At 39.6% G+C, this 22,863-nt stretch overlaps 1 protein-coding gene across 3 annotated transcripts in view; it reads left to right on the top strand.

The window, feature by feature from the left end:
- Positions 1 to 14,287, top strand: part of atrx (ATRX chromatin remodeler) — a 65,523-nt gene extending 51,236 nt beyond the window's left edge. For all 3 annotated transcript variants that reach the window (XM_042340739.1, XM_042340738.1, XM_042340740.1), the window contains exons 30-35: positions 788 to 982; positions 7,871 to 8,020; positions 10,805 to 10,930; positions 11,839 to 11,934; positions 12,415 to 12,543; positions 13,658 to 14,287. In XM_042340739.1, coding sequence (XP_042196673.1) covers positions 788 to 982; positions 7,871 to 8,020; positions 10,805 to 10,930; positions 11,839 to 11,934; positions 12,415 to 12,543; positions 13,658 to 13,969 — 1,008 coding nt within the window. In that variant the 3' untranslated portion in view covers positions 13,970 to 14,287. The remainder of the gene's footprint in view (positions 1 to 787; positions 983 to 7,870; positions 8,021 to 10,804; positions 10,931 to 11,838; positions 11,935 to 12,414; positions 12,544 to 13,657) is intronic.
- The last annotated feature ends 8,576 nt before the right edge of the window (positions 14,288 to 22,863 follow it).

The following is a 22,863-nucleotide window of genomic DNA, read 5'->3' as shown; positions in this document are numbered from 1 at the left end:
TAAGTAAGAACTACATCCAACAGCATTCCAGGAAAGGAGAAATGGCAAAACGTGTTTGGCTCTCGTCTTCAATCCTATCACTGGCTTTGGTACTTCTCGTATACCCAAAGTCACCGGTTCAGTTTCGAATCAGTGCCAACGGCTGTGGAACATCGGGTCCCCCAAAACTGCTCTGGTATAATGATAATTATGCTTGGAATTTGCACGATAGATTTTGCTCATTCAAAGAGCCAGCAGAGATGTAAATTTCTATTCCGTTATCTACCAGGCATACAAAGCTTAATTATGCTCCTTTAGATATATGTTGGTGATTGGGAAGCTCCACTACCTTCTGTGTTGAAAGAACTGTAGTTAAGAATTGGCATTTTATTCAATAGCGTGAAAAGATCAACTGACTCAAATTACAGAAAAAGGGTGTACATTTCCTAAAGGGGCAATGACTTGAACTCTGTTGTATGTAGAGGTTTGTTTCATAGAATGAAAAAGTGCGTTCTTGGATTAAGCAGTCTACATTTTTGTTAATGGAAGTCGCCTGGAAACCTGTGAGCATATACTCCCAGCCGGCAGTGTCCCATGTTTTTGTCTGGTTTTCTGAAAGACTAAGTGAACGCTTGAGGTTATATGTTGCATGTGCACATTTAACTCCTTGAGTACTGAACCTGTTTTGAAAGAAATTTGGAAAAAAAAGTCATTGAAGAATCAGTGGAGAATTGCAATTCACATTTTTTTATATTTTCCACATCACTGCTCAAATGACAATTCTTCAATTCAAATGTTTTCAATACAGGGAACCATGGAGGAAAAGATATATGATCGGCAAGTAACCAAGCAGTCCCTCTCGTTCCGAGTTGTTGACCAACAGCAGATTGAGCGTCACTTTACCATGAATGAGCTAACTGAGCTCTACACATTTGAGCCAGACCAGCTCGATGACCCAAATTCTGAGAAAAAGAAAAAANGGGATACCCCCGTGCTACCAAAGGTCAGTCTACATTTTTTTGTAACTAAAAAAGTTCATTATTTGTAAATGGCTTGGAGTCTTGGAGTCGATAAAGCCAGGAACCAGAAATGCCCATCAAGCCTGCTCTTTACCTTCACTAACCTCAGCATATCCTGAAATAATAATCCTTTAATAACCCTTACATTTGATATAGCACCTTTCACCTTTCTCGGGAGGACGCTCAAAGCGCTTTACAGGATTAACTGCAAAGTGGAATGACTGTGCACCTTGTGGGCGAATCCAGTATCCAATTTGTGGACGCCAATATCCCACAAACAGCTATGAAGTGAATGAGCCATTTTATTTGGGAGGCTGTTGGCCAGGACACTGGGAGAAACTCCCTGTAGAGTACTTGGTCATTCCAGCATCAATTTCCAACATAATCTTCCTAAGCAGATAATTTTGTTTTGAAAAATTCACAGCAGAAACTACTTGGCATCTATTCTACATACTGGAAAGAAGAAAAACGCTTCTTATGGTTCATCTCACTGGAGATTTATTAATTTGAAGCCTGTGTTCTGTCTAATTCTCCTTTAACTCAACTTTACATCAAATATTCTGCTTGCATACACAAATCTTTGCCTCAGCATTTTCAACGACCCAGATTATGTTTATTCACATTATAATTTGATTGCATTATATTTACCATCCTTAGCATTGCTCAAAAAAGTTTGCTCAAAATGATACAATCAGTATTTACTGAGTGGAATGAAGGTTCATGCAAATATTCTTCCTTTTCATTGGCACAGAACAACTTGGCAGTGTACAGGCTTCATATCCATTTAAAAGAGCTTCTTTAACCTAGCAAGTACAAATTGATCTCAAGGGCTCTACTATAATAAATTTTTGTCATCTATCAGGATGGTTTTGATTTACAGTCATAATTAAGAGCCCAGCTGTCCAATTTTGGATACTTTTGCGTTTCTTCATTGCTGTTAGTATAGAGAATGTTTTTAAATAATGAAGTGGGTACCCATAGTTTTCCAGCTATGTTTTTTCTTTTGAACTAAATTCCTAGCTTACTTTATTTACACTAATATAATTTAAACGTGTTCCCACTCAGTATGACTTTACGTGTACAGTAATCTCATCTAAACCTGTTTATTTGTAAGCATGATGTAAGTCACGTCTATGGTCATTACTCGTGTAGTTTCTGGAGATAATTAAGACTGCAAAGAGCTACTATGAAACCATACAGGAATTTTGGTAAGTGATTTCAAATTGAGAAACCAAGGTCAATTAGTTCTTGTAATTTCAGTGGTTATTGAGAGATAAAGGGGACCAGATTTTGTACCATTTCTCCAAATAAAATAATTGACTCAAGATAGCTAAGAGGCAAGAAAGCTATTAAAGAGCGACTGTGATTGGAATCTTTAAAGAACTCAGCAGATGTGCAGTGAGTCCAAACATCTTCTGATCTCGAACAGGCAGATTTTGGAAAAATCCATATTTATTCTCATAGATTACCGGACAGTTGTTGAACCTACTCTCAGAGGAGACTAATCTTTTGTTTACACGATTATTTTGTTTCATCCATCTCATTAATCTGTCGGAACCAAAGCCCTGTAGCAAAATGTAGCACCATAACTGTGATTCGAGATTTAATTACGGAGTTCTTCAATGGACCCAATGTGTAGGAGACCTGCAAAGTTTTCATTTTATTGTACTTCCTGTTGAGGCTTTGAGTTGACAGGATAGAACTTGATTAGGTCACCTACAGTGTACTTAAGCAGCTGTTGGAAGGTGGGATTAAACTGTCAAATTTGTAAAGGGGTTTTTTCGTTGACAACCATATATAAAACTGTTTGAACTCTGTCAAAACAAACTTTGAAAAGCAAAATATGTGAAGAAGAATAGCATAGGAATATGTTCCAGCAATAAGGTGTGTGTGTTTGTGATATTTTGATGTGTGTTTCACAGTATTTTCATAGTATTGCAGGCTACTTTGACCCATTTGATGTGAGGTTCACAGTTGATTTTATTAATCACTGTCAAAAATTGACAAGGAATCCAATCTTCTGCCGGGTGGCTTTTCTGTTAAGGAAGCCTACCATCTTGGAGAGTAATGGTTGCAAAGGTTAGTTCACACTAGGTATCTTACTACCAGTAGGGCTTTTACCCCTAAGATCCTAGGAACTAAGAGTCTGGGGTGGTTGCACTTAAAACTTTTTTTTATTGTGGAACTAAATGGTCGTCAAATGCTTTTAATCGGAGATGGAGGAAAAAGATGGAAGCAATAGTGGCAAATGTGAAATATCAGTTAAAACTCAGAAAAGAAAACACGGGGGGAAAAACATGGTGCAGGTGAAATTGATTATAGGGTATTATGGATTATGGGGTAATACCTTCAAAAATGTATTAAAATAATTGGGCGCTCAATCCACGACTGTTTGTGTCTGCACAATTAGCTACCCTGTTTCGCCCACCAAAATATTACAGTCAGTTCATTTTACAGTATTTTCTGTGAAGTGCTTTGAAACGTTTCGAAGGTATGAAAAGTTGCTACATCAAATAAATGCAAGGATTATTATTATAAGGATGTTGGTCTCACTGTGATCAGATGGCCGGTCATCCATTCTCTTTAGGCTTTACGATACCCAAATTTGCAAGTCCTTACTATGCTAAGCTGACTTCAATACTTTGAAACTGCTTCTTCAGTACTTTGATTGCTGTAACAATACTTCTCAAATTGTCTTCTAAAAAGTGACTTCTAGAATGTATTATAAACAGAAATGTTACTATCAGAAATCTAAAATCTCCAAATAGCCTTGAGCTGCTGCAGTTGAACATTACCTTAAGAAAATTAGACCATTTATCAAACAATTAATACAGTTGTCTGTAAGATATAATAGGATCACACAAAAGTACCCTTGAATTGCAGCTGTGTACCTAGTTTATCCCAAACTTTTCAATTTGTGCCCATCTTTAAGGAATGTGGCACACTTATCTAATGTCTTCCTTTTAAGGAAATTTGGTTATAAAATTGACCTTAGAAAAACTATCTTTGGTGTTCTTCAGTTGCCTGAATGATCCTCTCCCTCAAACTGACATTGGCCAGCAGTACCTCAAAGAAAATTGAATACAGTCAAGGAAATCAGTATTTAAGGGAATTAATAAATAGGCAAATGGGAAATACAGGTTGTATATTTGGCGAAGTTTTTCTCTGACATCTAGTTTCTATCAATTTGGAAATGCTACGCTAACTTAAATGAGAGCTCATCTCCAGACATCCTCTCCAGCCTGAGGATGCTACATGCTTTTGAGTGGAATGAAATTACTGCTCACTGCATTCTGATCTTGCACATAACGGTGTCTGTTAAATTACCTTTCTTGTCTCATTCTCTCCAATTATCTGATTCTAATCTACTGCTTGTTCCTCATCCCTTCATCCCACCATGAGGGATTGAATCTTCAGCCACTACACACTTGCTCTCTGGAACACCAAGATCTCCTTGCTTTCTTTTCTATCCCTCTCTCTTGCTTTGTTTTCCTTCAATGTCCTCTTAAAAACGTGTCTCTGATCATGCTTTAGATTAAGCATTCTAATTCTCCCTTCTTTCTCTTGAGTTGGTTTTCCCATCGTTGAGTGCTTTCAGAAATTTATGCTAGGTGAAGGGCGCTGCATAAGTAAAAGTTGCTGGTGTCATCGGACCATGTGGCAAACCCACCTCAGGTGGCTTGCTTGCTTTTGTGTCAATACCTCAGTCACAACCTGGTCTGAGGTGTATGCCTAACTCTGGGCATGCAGTTGGTACAGAGCAAAAGAGCTGCTGGGAGTTTTGTTTGTTTGTAAGGATTATTGTTGGGCCTGAGGATAAGAATTGTAACAGCATGAGTTCTGATTAACCATGTGTTCCCTATTTGTATTGGGACTAATCCGATTGATCTGACCGTATCTGAATCCTCGTAATTGGAGTGGAAAATATCATCATTATGAAGGGTAATTAAGATGCTGATGTAATGCACCTTGATTTTTTTACTGAAGTGATCTCATTTCTGTTTTAGTGTATCGTGAGCTGTATCACTGAGTTTATTTACACGAATAGGTAATAGAACAATATTGCTCAGGCAAGTCTTTATAGTTTTAGATCATGATAGTTGATAATTTGGGTACAGCTTAATAAAGTGGTTTAGCCGAATGCTTTGTGAGCAAAACGAACAAGCTTAATGTGTCTTAATGAGCAATTTGCAATTACCCCTTTACTGAGCTGGGAACTGATGGAAGGAGAAGTTTAGATGTAAAAGATTGTCACTTGGCAATATACTGAACTCAAACTTCTTGGCCAGTGACCTTTGTTTACTGACCCAGGTCTTTGGGTTTGTGTAGTTGGAGAGAACAAAGAGAAACACTTGAGTAAAACCTTCTCATCATTCTGTTGTTGAGTTGCAGTTGGGGTACAGAGAGCATTGACTTGATTTAATGTACAGTACATAAATATAATTGAAATCCGGTAAATACTCAGCTAATTTGTTGCAAAATATTATGCTTGGATCTTACTTTCTATATGATAGGGGATTGGAATTCGTTTGCATCAGGTATGCGTTTATCTGGACTAGATTGTATTGTAAATATTATGTTAGGACTTGGGTATGCAAAGGCAAATGGTGTCTGGGTTTGATTGCCGATTTAAAAATTCAGCCAATGTAAGCTAAACGACAGAAACCATCCCTTTGGACTGAATGCTGTTGCACATTTACCATGTTTAGGTCCTTCAAGTGTTGTGTGGTGGAAAATGATTTCTGACCCACCGAGCCCATTTCCTGCTGTGTAAACAGTTTACATTTCTTGAGAAAGTGTCTTGCGCAACTTAAGTGATGTAAGGATTGTATTTACATTCAAGGGAACTTTCTCTTTTCATCACCTCCAGAACATTAAATTAAAAATAAAGTTAAGACAAAGAAAAGCAAACATACACAGTTGGGTGTAATTTGAACCACATTTCAGTGGCCGTATTGAGCAGGCGCATATTATATTGCAGGACATTGTTTTCAGTAATGTGTTGCCTTGGATATAAAGAAATGATGTAAAGTTTCAGAAAACACTGAAATATGACACTGGTCATTTATTTGTGACCATTTAATTTTAGGAGCCTCTGATAAATATATTGCTAAGGATTTTTTTTCCTCCTTTTATTGAGTTAAAACACCGGTGAAAGAAGTTTGCCGTGTAATCGATTTGCAGATTAACAATGGTGAAGAGTTAATTACTAGAATTTTTCAAAACTTCTTAAAATCTAGATGCAATTATATTTTGCAGTGTTCATGTGTCACCTTGGAGATAGTGTCAATATTATTTTAGCTGCTCCATAAAACAAATTAAAAGATTGGCAATCCTACAGCATAACCTTTGGGGCAGACATTGACAAGTGGGCTCCTATCTTTGGCTAGGTCTGAACTCTTAATTTGGGACCAGGTGTTAGCTATGTACAGAGGAGAACTTGGGTCCTTTTTAAAAACTGTTGGGATTTGCGGTAAATATCCACTTGGGGATTGGCACAGATGATTCATGCAGACACATGAAGCCTAGCCTAGTCTATACCATCTAGTTCAAGCCTCTTGTGACTTAAAATGTGCAGAATGGTGAAAAAATTTCAATCTGGAAGTCAGATTTCGCATTTCTGAAAAAGAACCAAATTAAGGCAGAACAGAAGAATTTTCTACAAGTCTGAATGATTTTAAGACAAAATGGTCTTGCAGGCGAACACTAGGTGCATTTCTGGTTCCTCAGTAAATGCTCCATTGTTAAGGTAGGGAGCCAATGCCCTCAGAGATGGATGACAGGTAAAAGATTTTTGTATCTCCTGTGCACAGTACTTACTTGGTGAATGAGTAAGCAAGATTAGTGTTGATCCAGAGACTGTTTCCCATGACTGGTCTTTCTGGCTTTAAAAGCCTTCTGGTTAAAACATACCACACTTCATGCATCCCAGCTGCTGGGCATATTAGATACGTCTCAAATCAACAGCTTTAGTCTGTGGACATGGGGACAGCACCGAATGTGAGAAAATATTATGCTGAACTGCAGTCTGCTTTGATTGCAATCAGCTGTTTTCTAGTTACAGTAAGACGTTGACTTCAGTCCTTTCTCTTTGTAACCTATGAGAGTATCTGGAATGCTTTTTTCCCTCCCAGGAGGTTGTGTGACAGGGAGAAGTCCAAAAGGATAGACTTTGCATGTTTTTTTCTCATTCTATGCTTTTTATGGTAGTATTTCACCTATGCAGTTCGAAACGCTTGCATAATTTCAAAATACATTTTTACAGCTAATGTTTATCTTTTAAAATTATACACTCTAAAAAGTTTATAGATTCACTTTGAGATGCTAATCCTACAAGTAAAGACACAATATCTATAAAAGTGGAAGTTGTCAATACACCTTTCGCACTAATTGAGGTCATGCTATTTCCACAAGGGAATCGTCAAGTAGATCCTTATTATCTGGTTGTAGTTTAATATTTAATAGTTCTACAACCTGCATTTTGCTTGTATGCTTGTTTTACTTATTGTAGATACACGGCTTAGTAAATTCTTCAAACATTGCAGCTGATTCCACAAAAGCACCGTGACTAAAAGTTCGCAAGGAACCAACTGTTAAGATGGTTAAAGGAAATGTGATCCCAAGTAAAAAAAAATCTATTGCTGTAGCCAGAAATTAAATCTAGAATCACAGACCTGTGAATTTGATCATTATCCAGTGTTTTACTGGTGTTGGGGAGGAAGGAAAGGAGTGCAGAATTAATGAGCAATTGTCAAAGAATTTAATCTGGTAACACAGTATTGATGTCCTATTAAGAAGGGAATTTTTTTTTTAAGTGGTTTGTGTAGCCCAGAGGAAGTAATTAACTGAGTGATGTTTGTATTTTTAAACAGGACCACATTTTAGCGGAGTTACTTCAACAGCAGAAAGATTACCTTGTGGGATACCATGAGCATGATTCACTCTTGGACCACAAGGAGGAAGAAGAGCTGAGCGAAGAGGACCGGAAAGCAGCATGGTCCGAATACGAAGCGGAAAAGAAGGTAAGAGGCGTTGTTGTTTAGCTGGGCACTCATATCAGACACATTGAAAAATAAAATTAAAATAAATTTGAAAACACTAATACAAATTTTGGTTACTGAATCCATGACTATTTGTGTGACACTGTTGTGGGCAATTAGCTGCCACGTTTCGCCCACAAAAGTCAATTAAATTTACAATATATCCTGTGAAGTGCTTTGCGGCATCTCAAAGCCATGATAAGGTGCTATATCAAATGCAAGGATTATTCTTATTGTTATTATTGAGCCTCTTTGATGTCTATTGGCTTAGAAAAGCCAATTCTGCGCAAAACTTCAAAGCTGGCATAAATCAACCAAAAGTGGGCAAGAAAGTCGCACAAATGCAAGTGTAGAAAATATTAATGTTGTGTTCCACCAACTGGGTTTTAATCACACATAAAATTCAAATGAGTTTGAAGACTAAATACAAGTAATGTTCATGACGTTTGATTTTTTTTTGGGTGCCAATTTTAAAACTGACATACTGTTAAAATACTATTGGAAAATGCTTTGTTGTGGCGCTCAAACTTTGCTCCCAAGCTTGTGTTTAATCACCAGAGCAAGTCAGATGAACACATGAAAAATTAGCACTATAGATTTCTGCGTGGTTGAAGGTGTTTCTTACACAAGATCACTTGTACATTAAGTGTTTTTAATGAACTAAATGCATTTGCCGCCTCTTGTTTCCTTCCCACCTTAAGTTTAGTGAGTGGAAGTACTGCCCACAACTCTGTCTTGTGTTTTGTGCTGCTATGTGCGTCAGCCAGTAAGAGGTAATCATCTGGCAGGTTGGCTGTTATGGTTAAGTATAATACTCTGGTGCCTAAAAACTGAATTTTAACATGCGATCTTTATATGAATACGATTTGGTGGTTTAATCCTCATCTGAAATGAAAGCTGTTTTTTTTTACATAAAGGGTGTACGTCAATCGAAGACCTTGTTTCTAGCCCTCACAGTCGATATCCAAAGTGTAGCGAATGATACAACCATCAGAGATTTGTCTGTCCCAAAGGAATTGCCATTTTCCATAATGAAATATTGTCTGCTTCTCCCACTCCATTCAGTAGAAGGATAAAATATTTGCCCCACAGTGGGAGCTATTCACATAATCTATAGCTTGCCTTATACATGAGTGAATCATATTTGTAAAATGTAGAATTTATGTATTTGGAGCACAGTGTATACGTGTTGGACAATTGCAGACATGATTTTCTGTTTGTAAAGTTACTGTGATATAAATACAGTGTATGGGGAATCATTTTATTAGTCGCTACAATTGCTGGCTTTCTTTGCTAAGTATACAGATCATGGAGTCGATTTGTTTTCAGCCAGTAAGATAGTTAACAAACTTCTAATCTACCTTTAACCTAAAGTGCTTCACGTACTTTCATCAAAGGATGACGATCAACCCATGAGAAATGTATAGCAATGGAAACAAATGAGAAGTAATCATGATGATTTTTCACAAATTGATGCCAGAAGATACTTAAGAAGTAAACAGCAACAGAGCCATCCAGATTTCTTGGGACGACACCTAACTCTATTTTTCCACCTCTCTTTGGGAACCCACAGTCCCCTGATATTCTGTCGTGTCAGACCTGGATGAGCTCAAATTTCCTTCAGCTGAACGTTGACGAGACGGAAGCCATACTCTTTAGCTCTCGTCAACGTCTAAAATCTCACGGTTCTTACCTCCTCCACCTACCTGACCTCCCCCTAAAACTCTCCGAACCCGTATGCAACCTAGGCTTCAGGTTCAACCCCCAATTATCCTTCTTCCCCCACACCCGGTCCCTCACCAGCACCACTTTCTTCCACCTCCGACGCATCGCCCGTCTCCGCCATTATCTCTCTCCGAAAGCCGTTGAAATCCTGGTCCATGCCTTTGTCACCTCTCGGCTGGACTCCTCCTCGCCGGCCTCCCCTCCACTACCATCCATAAAATCCAGTTTCTTCAAAACTCTGCCGCTCGCATTCTCACCCGCACCAAACTCCGCTCGCCGATCACCCCAGGCCTGGCCAGACTGCACTGGCTCCCTGTCCCAGAGAGGATCGATTTCAAGATCCTCACCCTTGTATTCAAGTCCCTGCACTCCTCTGCAGGTCTCTTTCTTTTCGACCGCGCCTTTGGTCACCTTCCTCCCCCTCCCCCTGGCTCGTCCCCGGGATCCGTTACTGTGAAGCGCTCTGAGAGGCCGTCCGGCGTGGAGGGCGCTATGTAAATCCAAGTTGTTGTTGTCCTTAAGTATCCAAGCTCTTGGGAAAGTGATTTCCTCAGTTGAAAAGATATTTGCTTTTCACGCACAAGTTGCATCTTCAGCTGCATCAACATTACACACTGAAGGTTTTCTGCAATTTGTTCTGCAAAAGCTTCTATTAAAATAAAACTGTACATTTGCCTCCACGTGCAGAAAATAATGGAAATGAGGTAGTGTTTAAGGCCCATTTATCTGAATTTTCTTAAACCAGGTGTTGCACAATAATGCATCTTTCCTTTGCCCTTAGATAGGTAACCTGGTCATTGAACTACGAGCAATGCCAGATAATGTGCAAGCAATATGGTTCAACCTGCTTACGTTTGATCAATCCTTCACATACAGTATTCCCCATATTCCATTGGTCTAAAATTGTACAACAGAAATCAGTATAACCTGCGAACAATATGCACGAATACGAAATAGCTTTATTGGAATGTCAGTGTTTGTCCTGCTGGTGGGTTTCAAATTAACTCTTTTTTTTCTTATCTCTTCTCCCCCACCCCCCAGGGACTTTCAATGCGAACCAATGTTGCGCCCGGGATCAATTTTGCTGCTGCCAATTTTGGGATGCTCCCAGCGCATTTTCCTTTCAATATCGCAACATTGTCCACACTGAGCAACCAACAGTTGGAGGTAAGAAATCCAAACAAACGTACCTCGTGATATATATAGCGTTATATCATAATGCAAGGACTATTATAAGCTAAAACTTTAATGGTAACTGTGGTTATTTGAAGTTCAAAATTATAATAATCCATTTTTATGTGAAAATTCAACAGTGATGTATCCATACTTTATTTGTTTTCTTTTTATTTGGAAAAATGCTTTCTTATTATGTCCTCACCATCTCTAGCCTCGTTAAGAGTATCTGAACTAAAGTTATTGCTGAATGTTTTGATTCAGTTCTTCCAAAATATTGCTGGAACCATTAAGTTCTTTTTTTTCAATCTGTATTTGCTTATACAAATGTCAGTATGGGAATACCCACGTTGACCAGATTTGATATTTAGGTATAGTTTGCATTTTTAGAATCACAGTTGTAGTTGTGTGTGTGTGTGTGTTTGTTTGGGGAGAATATCTGTTTAATCTATGCTTAGAAAAAAGATGTTAGGCACTTAGAGCATTTGTGTCTTGACACTTGATATTTGTGTGGGGTAGAGCAGTGAATGCAGAGTAAATTAACTTGATGCATTTACTTGTGGATGCAAAACTAATGGGTGTTCATTTTTTTGTGGATCGGTGGTAATCTGTGGATTGAAATTGAGTGTTTAAGATTGTTCCCATTGTTGGCTTCCAAAATGAGGGCACTTTAACACCCAGAGAGAACAATAGTCAGGTGCATTGGGTTGCAGTAGAGTTATGTTTTTCAGGAATAGTGCTCCATTTTAACCATTTGAAAAGATGGAGGCTGAACAGAGTTGCCAGGGATCAAACCAAGGCACTCGGCTGCTCGTAACCACAATACTGCACGTGAATGTGATTTTTTTTTAGTTTACTGCACTCATTTTACACCATTCTGAAGATTTTCTCTCCGCTTTCAGGATCTTATTAACCAAGGTAGAGAGAAGGTGGTGGAGGCAAGCACAAGTATAGCAACTGTGAGATCCGAGCCTCTTGAGGACCTTATCGCACAATTGGTAAGAAATTTGAATCTGTATTTCTCGTGATTTGAAAATGTAAAGGTGTTTTTATCCATCGCTTTTATGGAGAAAATCCTGTTTCCAAATGGGTTCTCTTCTTCCTTCCACCGCCTTCCCCACTCCCATCATTATTGCTGTTAGTTTGTGAATGTTAGCAGTCTGCCTCAAACAAAAGGTTATTTATTATAAACTGAATTTTCCCAGAACACAGCACCACATGCACCACAGAACACTTCACAGCTAAGATGGTCTGTGAATCAACTGGAAGAATTTGTTAACACATGGTAGCACTTTTTTTTTAATAAATTAACCTGACTTTGGCATTCGCTTTCATTGGGACTTCAATTTTCACCTTTTTGAAGGAAAAGTGGGCTAAGATTCACTTTATTAAGGAGTTGAAACTGCTTTCTTATTAATCGGTTGTTGGCATCTCGCCCACATGTAATAGTTTTTAACAGCTGTTCTTTTTTTTCTTAGTGGAAAGAGAATCCCAACTTTAATGAAGCTCAGGTTCAAGCAGTGGCGCTCAGCAAGCAGGCAAGCCAGGAGCTGGAAATAAAACGCAGAGAAGCCATGTATAATGATATCCTTTCAAAGCAGCAGCTGGTAAGATCTACTGGTTATCTTTGTCTTGGTAAACACTAGCGCCTTATATAAAAACTTTTACCAAACCACCCACTTGACATAACTTGCATTATTGTTTTGTGCTGCATATCCGTCAGTAACTTGTTTCTGGGACATTGCTGTGCACAATCTGGGAACTGTGTTCACCTATAAGTTCACAGTCATTACAGCTTATAGTCGCTCCTGTGAAGTGCTTTGAGACCTTTTAAAAGGGAATAAAAGTAAACTGATAACTCGTCGCTCCAACGGAAAGGAGCTCAGTGGTGAGTTATCAGGAACGGCGAGTTAGGCATATGTATAAATATGTAAACAAATGCAGTCAGGATACTGACAGCACGATGACTGATGTGGTAGTGACAAGGTCTGCCAGCTATATTATGTGCTTGTGCATGATTACTCTATTACACGAGTGAAAGTTTTCTCTTAACTGTTTGCAAGATGGATATATAATAATAATAATGTATTTAATGAAGCAGTATAACTTATTGCATGAGGAATTGTGAATGGTCTGTGTTCATGGACTTTTTTTAAATCATCGTAAGGAATTACAACTTTAGAATTGTACATTATAGATTTTTACAGCCTTTTGGCTATTGTTCCTATGCCAGCTCTCTGATGGTGAGACGTTCCACTGGGGTCTAGATTTACTCTGTTGATGTAGCATTTTAGAGCATCCAAAATTTGGCAGTTGTTGAATTCAGTTTTTGTAGAAAAATAATTATTTTCTAAAAATAAGTTGAAGAAACCGTCTTCAAAATTAAGGCAGTGTTTTAGGAATTTGCCAAATTCTGAACGCATTAAAATGCTACAGAGTAAATCTGGGTGGAATTTCTCTTCATGAGGGAGCTATCCATTTAGTCCCACTCCCCTGGCCTTTCCTCGTGTTCTTTTTGAAATATTTGTCTAATTCCCTTTTAAAAGCTGTTCTGGATTCTGTTTCAATCACTGATTTTTGGTTGGGTATCACATGTCCTAATAGTCCTGGGTGTGGTGTGCGTGTGTGTGAAAAAAATCTAACCACTGGTTCTGATCTTAAACTAATGCCCTTAAACTTGTTTGTATGTAAACTGAGTTCTCATTCTTGCTGCATTTACAGTTGATCCGATCTGTGCAGCAGATTCTCATGAGCCGAAGGCAACAGTTCAACCAATTGGCAGCTCAGCAACAGCAGCAATATTCGCTGCAGCGATCCACACTTCTGAACCAATACATGTCTCAAAGGAATGCTAGCCCAATGCTCAGTTATCCGCACATGGGCATGAGAGGGTTTCCACACGGGTATCCACAAGCAGCAGCCGGTATGCAACCCCCACCTTTGCAGCGGGCACCGCCAACGTCCATGCAGATGAAGGGGAAGTCTCCAGGCCCACCACAGCTCAAGCAAGGAATGAAAAATTCCAAAAATTAGAATGATAGTTTTAAGGGATTTTTACCCCAGAGATAGAAAAGGTTAGTATTTCTGCCTTTGCTACTACAGTAAGCAAGGACATTTCCGAACTGGAGAAAGATTACAAAATAGCTGTTTCATGATTTTAAAAAAAACTGTAGCTTACAGTTGGTACAATGTACTTCAGAGCACTGAAATCGTGCTGAGATATTCGAACATATCTTTGTCGTAAGAGATTCCAAGGGGATCTTTAAACGTTGTATATAGCCTTAATAAATATGTGACTGGCGAGGAAGAAAGCGCGTTTTCTTCCGCATATTTTGCTTTTAATTCTCCCAATTATTTTGTTCAATGTGTCTGCAAACTAAAGGCTTTTTTTTTTTTGCAGGGGGTGTGAGGGGTGGGGTGAGAAACAAGAGTTTGAGAGTCCATGAGATTGTTACCGTTGGAAACTTCCATTCTGTGCGCTTCATGTCCTGGGCTAGGTTGATAAAAGGTATGCATCGCTGACAGTCACGTCCCTTCCAGTTTCGTGTTGACATTGATGGCAGCACAGGTTGCCTCCCTAAGTTGACAAGCCAGTTCTTTTCCTTTCTTCTAGAAATTGCATTACTTTCAGCTCTCAATTCCCAATGAGAGAGGTTGTCAAAACTATCAAAATTCATAGAGCATGTTCTTGTGAAGTGGTGCCGGCAGGGCTGTCTGCAGTACTCACACTTGGTGTCAGCTGGCCAGAAGCACTGTAAGCCTTGTGGATCCCTTCAGCCTTAATATCATTTGACTACTTTCACCCATTTTCAATCCATGTGGCCAATCCATAGAGGTATCTACCAATAGTTGTTCCCCTGGGGACCTTGTGGTGCAGCAAGAAGTTGTCTTTGGCAATGACCAAATTCACAAATACCCCTTTGAGTTCCTTCTGATCTACATTTTGAGATGAAGGCTAGACTCAATTCCACAACAGCACACTTCAGTAACTTATAATAAGAACTTGATCTGTACATTTACCTGAAGGATATTCCCCAACTATCTTCCAAGGTGCAATGCTACTTGCTTCTGGCTTCTACAGATGTTGATTCAATAATGAGCCTTTCTGGTAATTTCCTTACCATCCAGGGGATTGCTGTCCTCAGGTTCTGAGTCATTCAACACTATCCCACCACCATATTGCCGTCTGGTCTTTGGCTGATCGATTACTGTATATTTTGGCTGATCGATTGCTGAGAATGAGTGCGAAGGTTGATTGCACTCCTTGCCCCTGCCTCTTGCAGGTGGTTGCCCCACCCCATCCATGTGAGGTGAGGATCTCTACCCAAGTTGCCACCTTGGCCGTTTCACACATGCCATCTGACATTTTCAAATCTAAGTCTTAGTGTTTGCACATACCGAACAAAACCTTTTTAGCTGTGCTTGGTTTATGAGACTTTAATCTGTACAGCATGCATTCCAAATCGCTGTATCCAATGGGACCCATCCCAGATACCTTCCACAGTCAGAACTACCCAAGTCCTCATTGGAGAACCTTCCCAATGGTTTGAGGAGTTCATTCAGATCAGATGGTGCACTCATTCTTAAATATTGTGGATTGCAGATTTTAAAAAATCATGGTTTATTAGTGCACTTTACCATGGTTTTCCAACTCCTCAAGTGCCAGAAAGTGCTGATTTTGCTGCATGAAGGAGTGAAGATGTCTAAAATATTTCATGTTCTCAATGTGATCATGATTGACATCATGCAGTTTAAAACTTTGCAGTTTAACTCTCACCTGGTGGTCCCTGATTTATTCACAGCCAATTGATAGAATCTGCCATTCTATTGAGCTGATATTCTCACATGATTCAGGTTACTACTATTTTCTCTTTGATATTGATAACAGTTGGGTCACTGGTTAGTGAGCTCTTGTGAACTTTTGTTTCTTACGTTAAAACATGTACTTCTGTTGGTTCTGTCCTTGTCAAGAAGAATATGTGACAAATAGTAACCAGAGTTTAATCAGCTGTACTTGTTATAACTAGACTGTTCTCTCCCTAATTCTGTTTTGGAAATGGTATAGTTTCCGAATTCTGTTTTATAAAATAACCATTCCCTCATTTCAGTTGAAACTGTATTAGCTTTCGCTAGACTTGATCCCAATGCATAGAATAAAGTTGACTTGTAACGTCAGACAGTTGGTTGTGTCTCATAAGATGTATTATATTGGTTGCTGCTTTAATTGCTTCAAAAAAAATTGTTGAATATGCTCTACATGACATTACTATCACCTAGTGGGTAGAAAGCTGGTCAAGGCTATTTGACTGGATGTACACCAATGTCCTGGGCAATGTTGAGGTCCCTTTAGACATTTGGAGGCCTGCCATTGCTCAGCAGTCAGCATGCTCCAGCGAACATTGCTATTGTAGATAGTCAACCATGGTTGACCTGAAACTTGGCATTGTGTGATTTTAAAAAATTGGGCTTGAGCAGTATACAGGGACTGCTGTAATGAAGAACAAAGGTAGATCACCTACCTTGTCGGACCAGTCTAAATTCTTTGATTGAAAGCATCTTCCACCCACCAAGATCCTGCTGAATGAACCATACTGTGCACTGCTTTTGGGGAATCATTGTATATAGTGATATTATTCTGTTCTGCGTTCCCTGGAGAAAATAACTGATTTATCTGGCCATAGGTGGAACCCGAGAGGTCCCATCTTGTGGTCAGAAGCTCATTTCCTACCTATAGATAAATTAGTTTGGGTAGGGATCACATTATCCAGTGGTTATCCCGGTTATTACACTGGGTTGATTCCAATGTGGAGGGTGTTTCCATTTCAAAGAATGACAAAGACAGGTAATGTAAATTTTTTTGTCGTCCCAACTCTGGTTGTTGCGCAATGTCCTGATTTGTGTTCATGTTGTGCTCGTGTGACTGAATCAATCCATTCTGTATGATTAATGCAATATGAAGTCATTTTTGTATAGTTATATCCGTTTGTTTTTTTGCATCTATAGTTATGCTATCAGCTAAATGTGTATACTCTTCCCCCCACCCCCAAAAAAAATAAAAATACTTGGCAGACACCATTGCAGACTGCCAGATTTATTTTAGAAATTTGCGTAAACTTTGAAAATGGCTTGTGATGTTTTTAATGAAATGTTTTAAATCCTACACCATCTGGCATTAGTAATACTGCTTCCACCAAATTATTTTGTTGGGAAGTTAATAACAGCAGCACCACGCAATCCATTTATAACAATATTAAACTCTCATTCACACGTTCCTCACATCGAGGCTCGACTACGCTTAACTCCCTGCTTGTGGACCTTCCCAACGCTTCCTTCCACAGGCTGCAGATCATCTAGAACTCTGCAGCTCGTGTCCTCTCCTGCTCTAGGCTCTGGGACCCCCCTCACCCGACTCCACTGGCTCCCCATCCCTCAAAGGATAGAGTGCAAAATCCTCGACTTTGTCTTCAAGGCCCTCCATGGCCTTTCCCCTTCCTACCTCAGTGACCTGCTAACCCCTTATTAACCTGTCTGCTCTCTCCGCTCAAAGGCGCTTTACAAATGTCAGTTTTGTGTTGTGCACTTGATACAGAAAACATTTTCTTTTACATCATGTTCCTGCGCTAGGTGGGATCTTGACTTCCTGCTAACTTGTTAAACGTTTGCGGAGCAGATTTATGCCTTTTAATAAGTACTTTTTCTAAATGGACTCAACACACCCTTTATTTTAACCAGTTCATCCTTTCTGTTCCAAATAAAATTTTCAGTCCCTGAATTCTGGTACTTACTTGACTGATTTTGTGTTAAAATTGCTCTTGTTAAATTTCTATAGTTCAAAGTGTTGTAAAGGATAAACTACCAGCAGACTTTTTAGTAGTTACAGTACTCTGCAAATAAAACTTATAAAGCGTTTGCCTTTTGTAAAAAAAACAAAGAAATGCCCTGACTGGAATACAACAACTTACATTTTTTTTTAGAATAGTGACCGACCGTGTTAAGAGAATACAGTAATGTGGATTCTTGAGGTGAGAAACATTAAATCAATTTGGACCACTTTGAACTGGGGTTGGGGGGGAAGGGAGGGAAAGTTTGTTAAAATGTGCTGCATTTAGCACAGAATTTGACACCAATTAGTTCAGTAATTATTGTGTTTAAAAGAAACTGAACTCGATCACTCAAAAAAATGTGCATTTTTATATAACGTTCACAATGTGATTTACTTAGTTGCTGTTGCTTAACTGACAAATACGTTGCAGCTTGTATTAAGACTATAAATGGTGAATACCACATTTTCTAACTCGTACTGTCCTTCATTTTGGATGTAAAGCATTATTTTTGCTTAGTAATACTTCTTTTGTATCAGATGTGCCCTAGTTGAATAGTTATCCACAAGTCCTACGACCATAGTTTTCCTGTCAAACTGAAAGGATGTCAATAAAAGGGTTGTGGAGATGTAACGGTCTTGCTTGCTTTCTATATATTTTAGAACTCGTTCCAACTCTGTATTTATTCACTACCGTAAATACTGTAGACCTGACGCAGATCATCCCTTAGGGCTCAATGTATGTAAAATAAGCTCTAGCAGTGTGTTTTGATAGAAATAGCAGTGGGTAAATACGTGTGCGCACTGTTGTGTTGTCACCTTTGCAAGTGGTATTAAATCATTGAAATTTTAATATTTAATATTCAATAAAAATGTCAAAACTGGTGACGTGTAGTTTTTTTTGTTAAACTGCTTTGTGGGCTACTTTCTAAATAGTATATTGATCTTGTGCTGATTGTAAACATTATTGTCGTTCATCCGCCCACCCCACCATGGACAAACCAAGTAAGCTGATCCAAATGTCACGGAATACTGTTCCTCTTAAGGCTTTTAACCTTCTTGTTGTAGATTCGTGCCTTCGGGATTCGGTTCCTACTGTTGCTCCACAATGATGCGGGTGCAGGGGTGGGGGGGAGGTTAAGGGGTCTTCCAACTTAGTTCTCAAATCAACAACTTGCATTTATATAATGCCTTTCCGGGGGGTGGGGGGGGTGTCCAGAGTTGGGCCGTTGAAAGATCAGGGTAAATTTTGCTTTGACACTCAGGCTGTGCCTTTGGTTTTCCTATAATTTTTCATGCTAAGTCATTGGGTCAAGGTCTCCATGGAGCTATTGCTGCATTGATTAAAGACTTCTTCACCATTATATCAGAGCACTTGGGTAGTTATGGACCACTTCTTGGCAGGAACAATTGACCGACCTCCGAAATGAGCTCTTTCAGCAATCTTTCCTCGGCTCATTGTACTTCAGGATTTGGTCTGCAATTAAGGGAGTGTTCCTCGTTTGACACCAATGATGACAAGTTCAGGATCTCCCTATTTGACCTGACACATGAAGCTGTAAGATATTCCTTAATGCAAATATCTGGGGAGCAAATTGAGGACTCAGAAATGAGCACCCCTGACCACAGCCCCCCACCCCCCGCAATGCTGGCAACTCCCATGGCTGTGGGCATTTGGCTGCCCTTTTTGCCCACAAAATACAGTTGTATCCAATTTATATTCTGCGAAGTACCTTGAGACATGCCAATGTGATGAGGCGTTGTATCAAATGCAAGTAGTATTATTATATAATGACTGTGTCTGAGAATGTCATTGGAAGAAACATGCATTGACTTCCAAATTTGTATACTGTGGATGAACATTTCACATTTTTTAAATGTTCTTCCACCAAAACTGGGGAGGAACAGGTTCTAACCGCACTTGCGTAAGCAGAGTGGAGGAAAGGCAGCATGTAGAATGTTTCTTTCCTGCATCATGGCCTAAGAGAGAGCATGCCATGTGAATCCCCTCCATTACCCCGTTACCAATCAAACAATTGGGCTTTCATCGTGCTGCAGCAGTTTAGAATTACTCTTGCTGATAACACGAGCCTTAATTCTGAAAGTATTTGCTATCTGTTTGATGGGTATCAGTCACTGACCATCATTCCTTTGCCACCGTTCCATATCAGAAAACTCGAGGTGGGAGAATATACATTTTTGTGTAGAAAATTGAGATTTGTGAATGTTCTGTTATGTCACCTGGTTCTCTGAAGCTTGTTTTTGGCTGACGGGCTTATTGCCTGACGTTTTGAATTCCGTAGATTTGTGGGGATCTTAGGTTCTCGACACTTTTTATTAAAAACAATTGCATTTCTCAATCAGCACTTAAGGCTAAGTGCACTTTGTTCCTTCACAGTTGGCTCTCCCCATTGTTTGGGTCTCTGACGTCCACGGCCCTCAAACCACATGTGAAGTCCGTTTTGTTTCTCCTTTGCATCTGTTTCGCTGCCGCAGGTTTCTTTTCGAAAAAGAGAATTGTTGATCCTCACAGAGCCTGTGCTTTCACATTGGTAGCCGTCCTCTCGATGTGAAAGGCGCTCTACAAATGTAATTTTGTTGTTATTGCTTTTGTGTTCAGATAAGCCCTCCAAGCTTGCAGATATCCTTGGTTCTATTTATAATACTAATAATAATCCTTGCATTTGATGTAACGCCTTATCGTGTCTTCAAGACGTCGCCAAGCACTTCACAGAACATACAGTAAAGTGAATTGACTGTAATTTGGGGGCGAAACGTGGCAGCCAATTGCGCACAGCGGTGTCCCATTAACTGTCGGTCGAGTAACCAAATAATTTTTTTTTAAATTCTCTTTCCTGGAGAGAATTGTGTCCATTCTGCAGTTTTTAACCAGGTGGCAGTAATATTACTACTATTGCTAATAATGATGATTATTATTTGTTGCATCTGATCTAATGCCTATGACATCAACGACTTGCAGGGAATTGCTATCCGGTGTTGTTACCGTTTATCCATAAAGGCAAACGCTGCCGCTGACTTGCAGCAAGGTCTCACAAAGGAAACAAAAACAAAAAGCCGAGGAAGGTTTCTGAGGTCCTAAACGATAACGTAGTCGCTCGATAATTTATCCTCCCTTCCGCCCTCCGGCCCCGAACCCTCCGGGTTCACTCGACTCAGGCTCCAACCTCTCACTTGGAACCTCAGCAGGTTTCCAATTGGGCTGCTGTCCTCTGCTGGGCTGCCAGGGGGAGCAGAAGAGTCATTGGATTGACCACCCAACCAACACCTCTCCTCGTTGAAAACCTGCCACGTGGGAAAACAGCACATTGTGCATTTTAAGGGCACATTTATTATGTAAAATGGCAATTATCCTTCTTGTTGGTTGCAATGATGTAATCAAGGGCCTTCTTTTAATTCCTTCCCTGAGGCATGCGTTTGCACATGACTCCTGTCACCGCTGTGTTTCTGCACAGAAGTTGGCCGCCCCCCACCCCCCCCATTCTCCAGGTAAGTTGTTTTATGTTCTTTGTACACTGGACACTTAAATCCAGGAGTTCCTCGAGTCTGAAAGAGCCAAATGTTGGGTTCAATCAGTCAAGGAAATGAATGGTGATACATACCTTTGACATTAATTTATCTCCTAAGAAACTTTGGACTGCAGTGTGATCCACTATTAACTGAGCTGCAGGACATAAACTGAATTGACCTTATATTGGATTTAAACCCTTTCATCCCATGGCAGAAACCTTCCACTGCTTCTTTGCAGGACGAGACGAGAAACTTTTTTTTTCTAAATTAAATTTTAGCCATCGTCACAGCATTCTTGTAAAATCTTATTATATTTTTACTGGCTTTCTCTGGCTGCTCCAGGCAAACGTTTCTACATTTTTTACAGATTCCCACACATTTTCCAGGGACTTTATGGAACATTTTAACAGGCTTCACAAGAGCTTTACTGGGCACTCTCTGTAAAAAGTAACTTGGGTTTCTGTGCACCTCTTACTCAGGGGATGCCAGATTTGCATTGCACCGTGTGAAACCACATACCACAAAGGGAACAGCCCACTCTCCCAACCCATTGTGTATTCGCACTAATTGACAGTCAAATAACAGGGGAAGCAAGATCCTTAACATCCAGAAGGAAGGGGATACCTTTCATCCTTTGTGTCTGTGTTGGGTTTTGAGACATCAATTCCTATCGGTTAATGGATAGCACTCAACTAATTATCCTCACTAGAACCAACACAATGCCCCCATTGTCCCAGAGCAGGGAGTTGGGATCAGACTACACAACTCCCAACAGAGCAACCAGCACCATCAATAGACTCAATGAGTTGAATATCCTTCTTCCCAGCTGTAATTTCTGTTCCTTTTGCTAAACCGAGTTTTATGTTAAATTCTTTTCTGGTTGGTTTAATTGCTCTAACTCACATTCTGGGACAGCCTGTACTCTGCTGGGGCAGCCATAACTCCAGAAAGTACTGACAGTGTTATGTTGCCTCAGTTGGCAGCGCTCTCGACTCTGGAGCACAAGTTTGTGGGCTCAAGGCACACTTGAACTCGCGTCTTGGCTTCCTCGGTGCCTATTCCAACTTTCAGGTAAAACATTAAACCACAATCTTAGTACCTGTTCAGGATGGACTTTAAAGATTCCATGATCCTACTCAATAAGAGAAGGGAGTTTTTCCTGGTGTCCTCGTCACCCATCCTCCAGATTAGTTGGCCCTTCACATCTTGGCTTGAAGTTTCAGTCAGATGTTTCCACCCTTGAATTGTCCATCCTACTATCAGAGTGGAGGAAAGAAATGAACACATCTCTTTGAAACAATGAGGAATATATTGCAGGAAGTTCTGCCTTCAAGAAATAGTGTAGAAATTTTATGAAACCAATTTTTTCCCGTACAGATGAGTCATAATGTTTTTTTATTAAGAGTGAACAAGCAACATGTTAATTGTACAATATACTTTTTTTTGCTTTAAACAATGTTCTTAATAGTCAATAACCTCTTCGAACTCAAAAAAACATTCATAGATCTTCATAACTTAAAAAGTGGTCATTTTACATTATCAGTAGGATTTAATCCCTTGAGATAGCAATCTGATCTAC

This window comes from Callorhinchus milii, unplaced genomic scaffold (assembly GCF_018977255.1).
Source record: "Callorhinchus milii isolate IMCB2004 unplaced genomic scaffold, IMCB_Cmil_1.0 Scaffold15, whole genome shotgun sequence".
NCBI classification, from domain to species: Eukaryota; Metazoa; Chordata; class Chondrichthyes; order Chimaeriformes; family Callorhinchidae; genus Callorhinchus; species Callorhinchus milii.
This window is presented reverse-complemented; position numbering and strand designations above follow the sequence as displayed.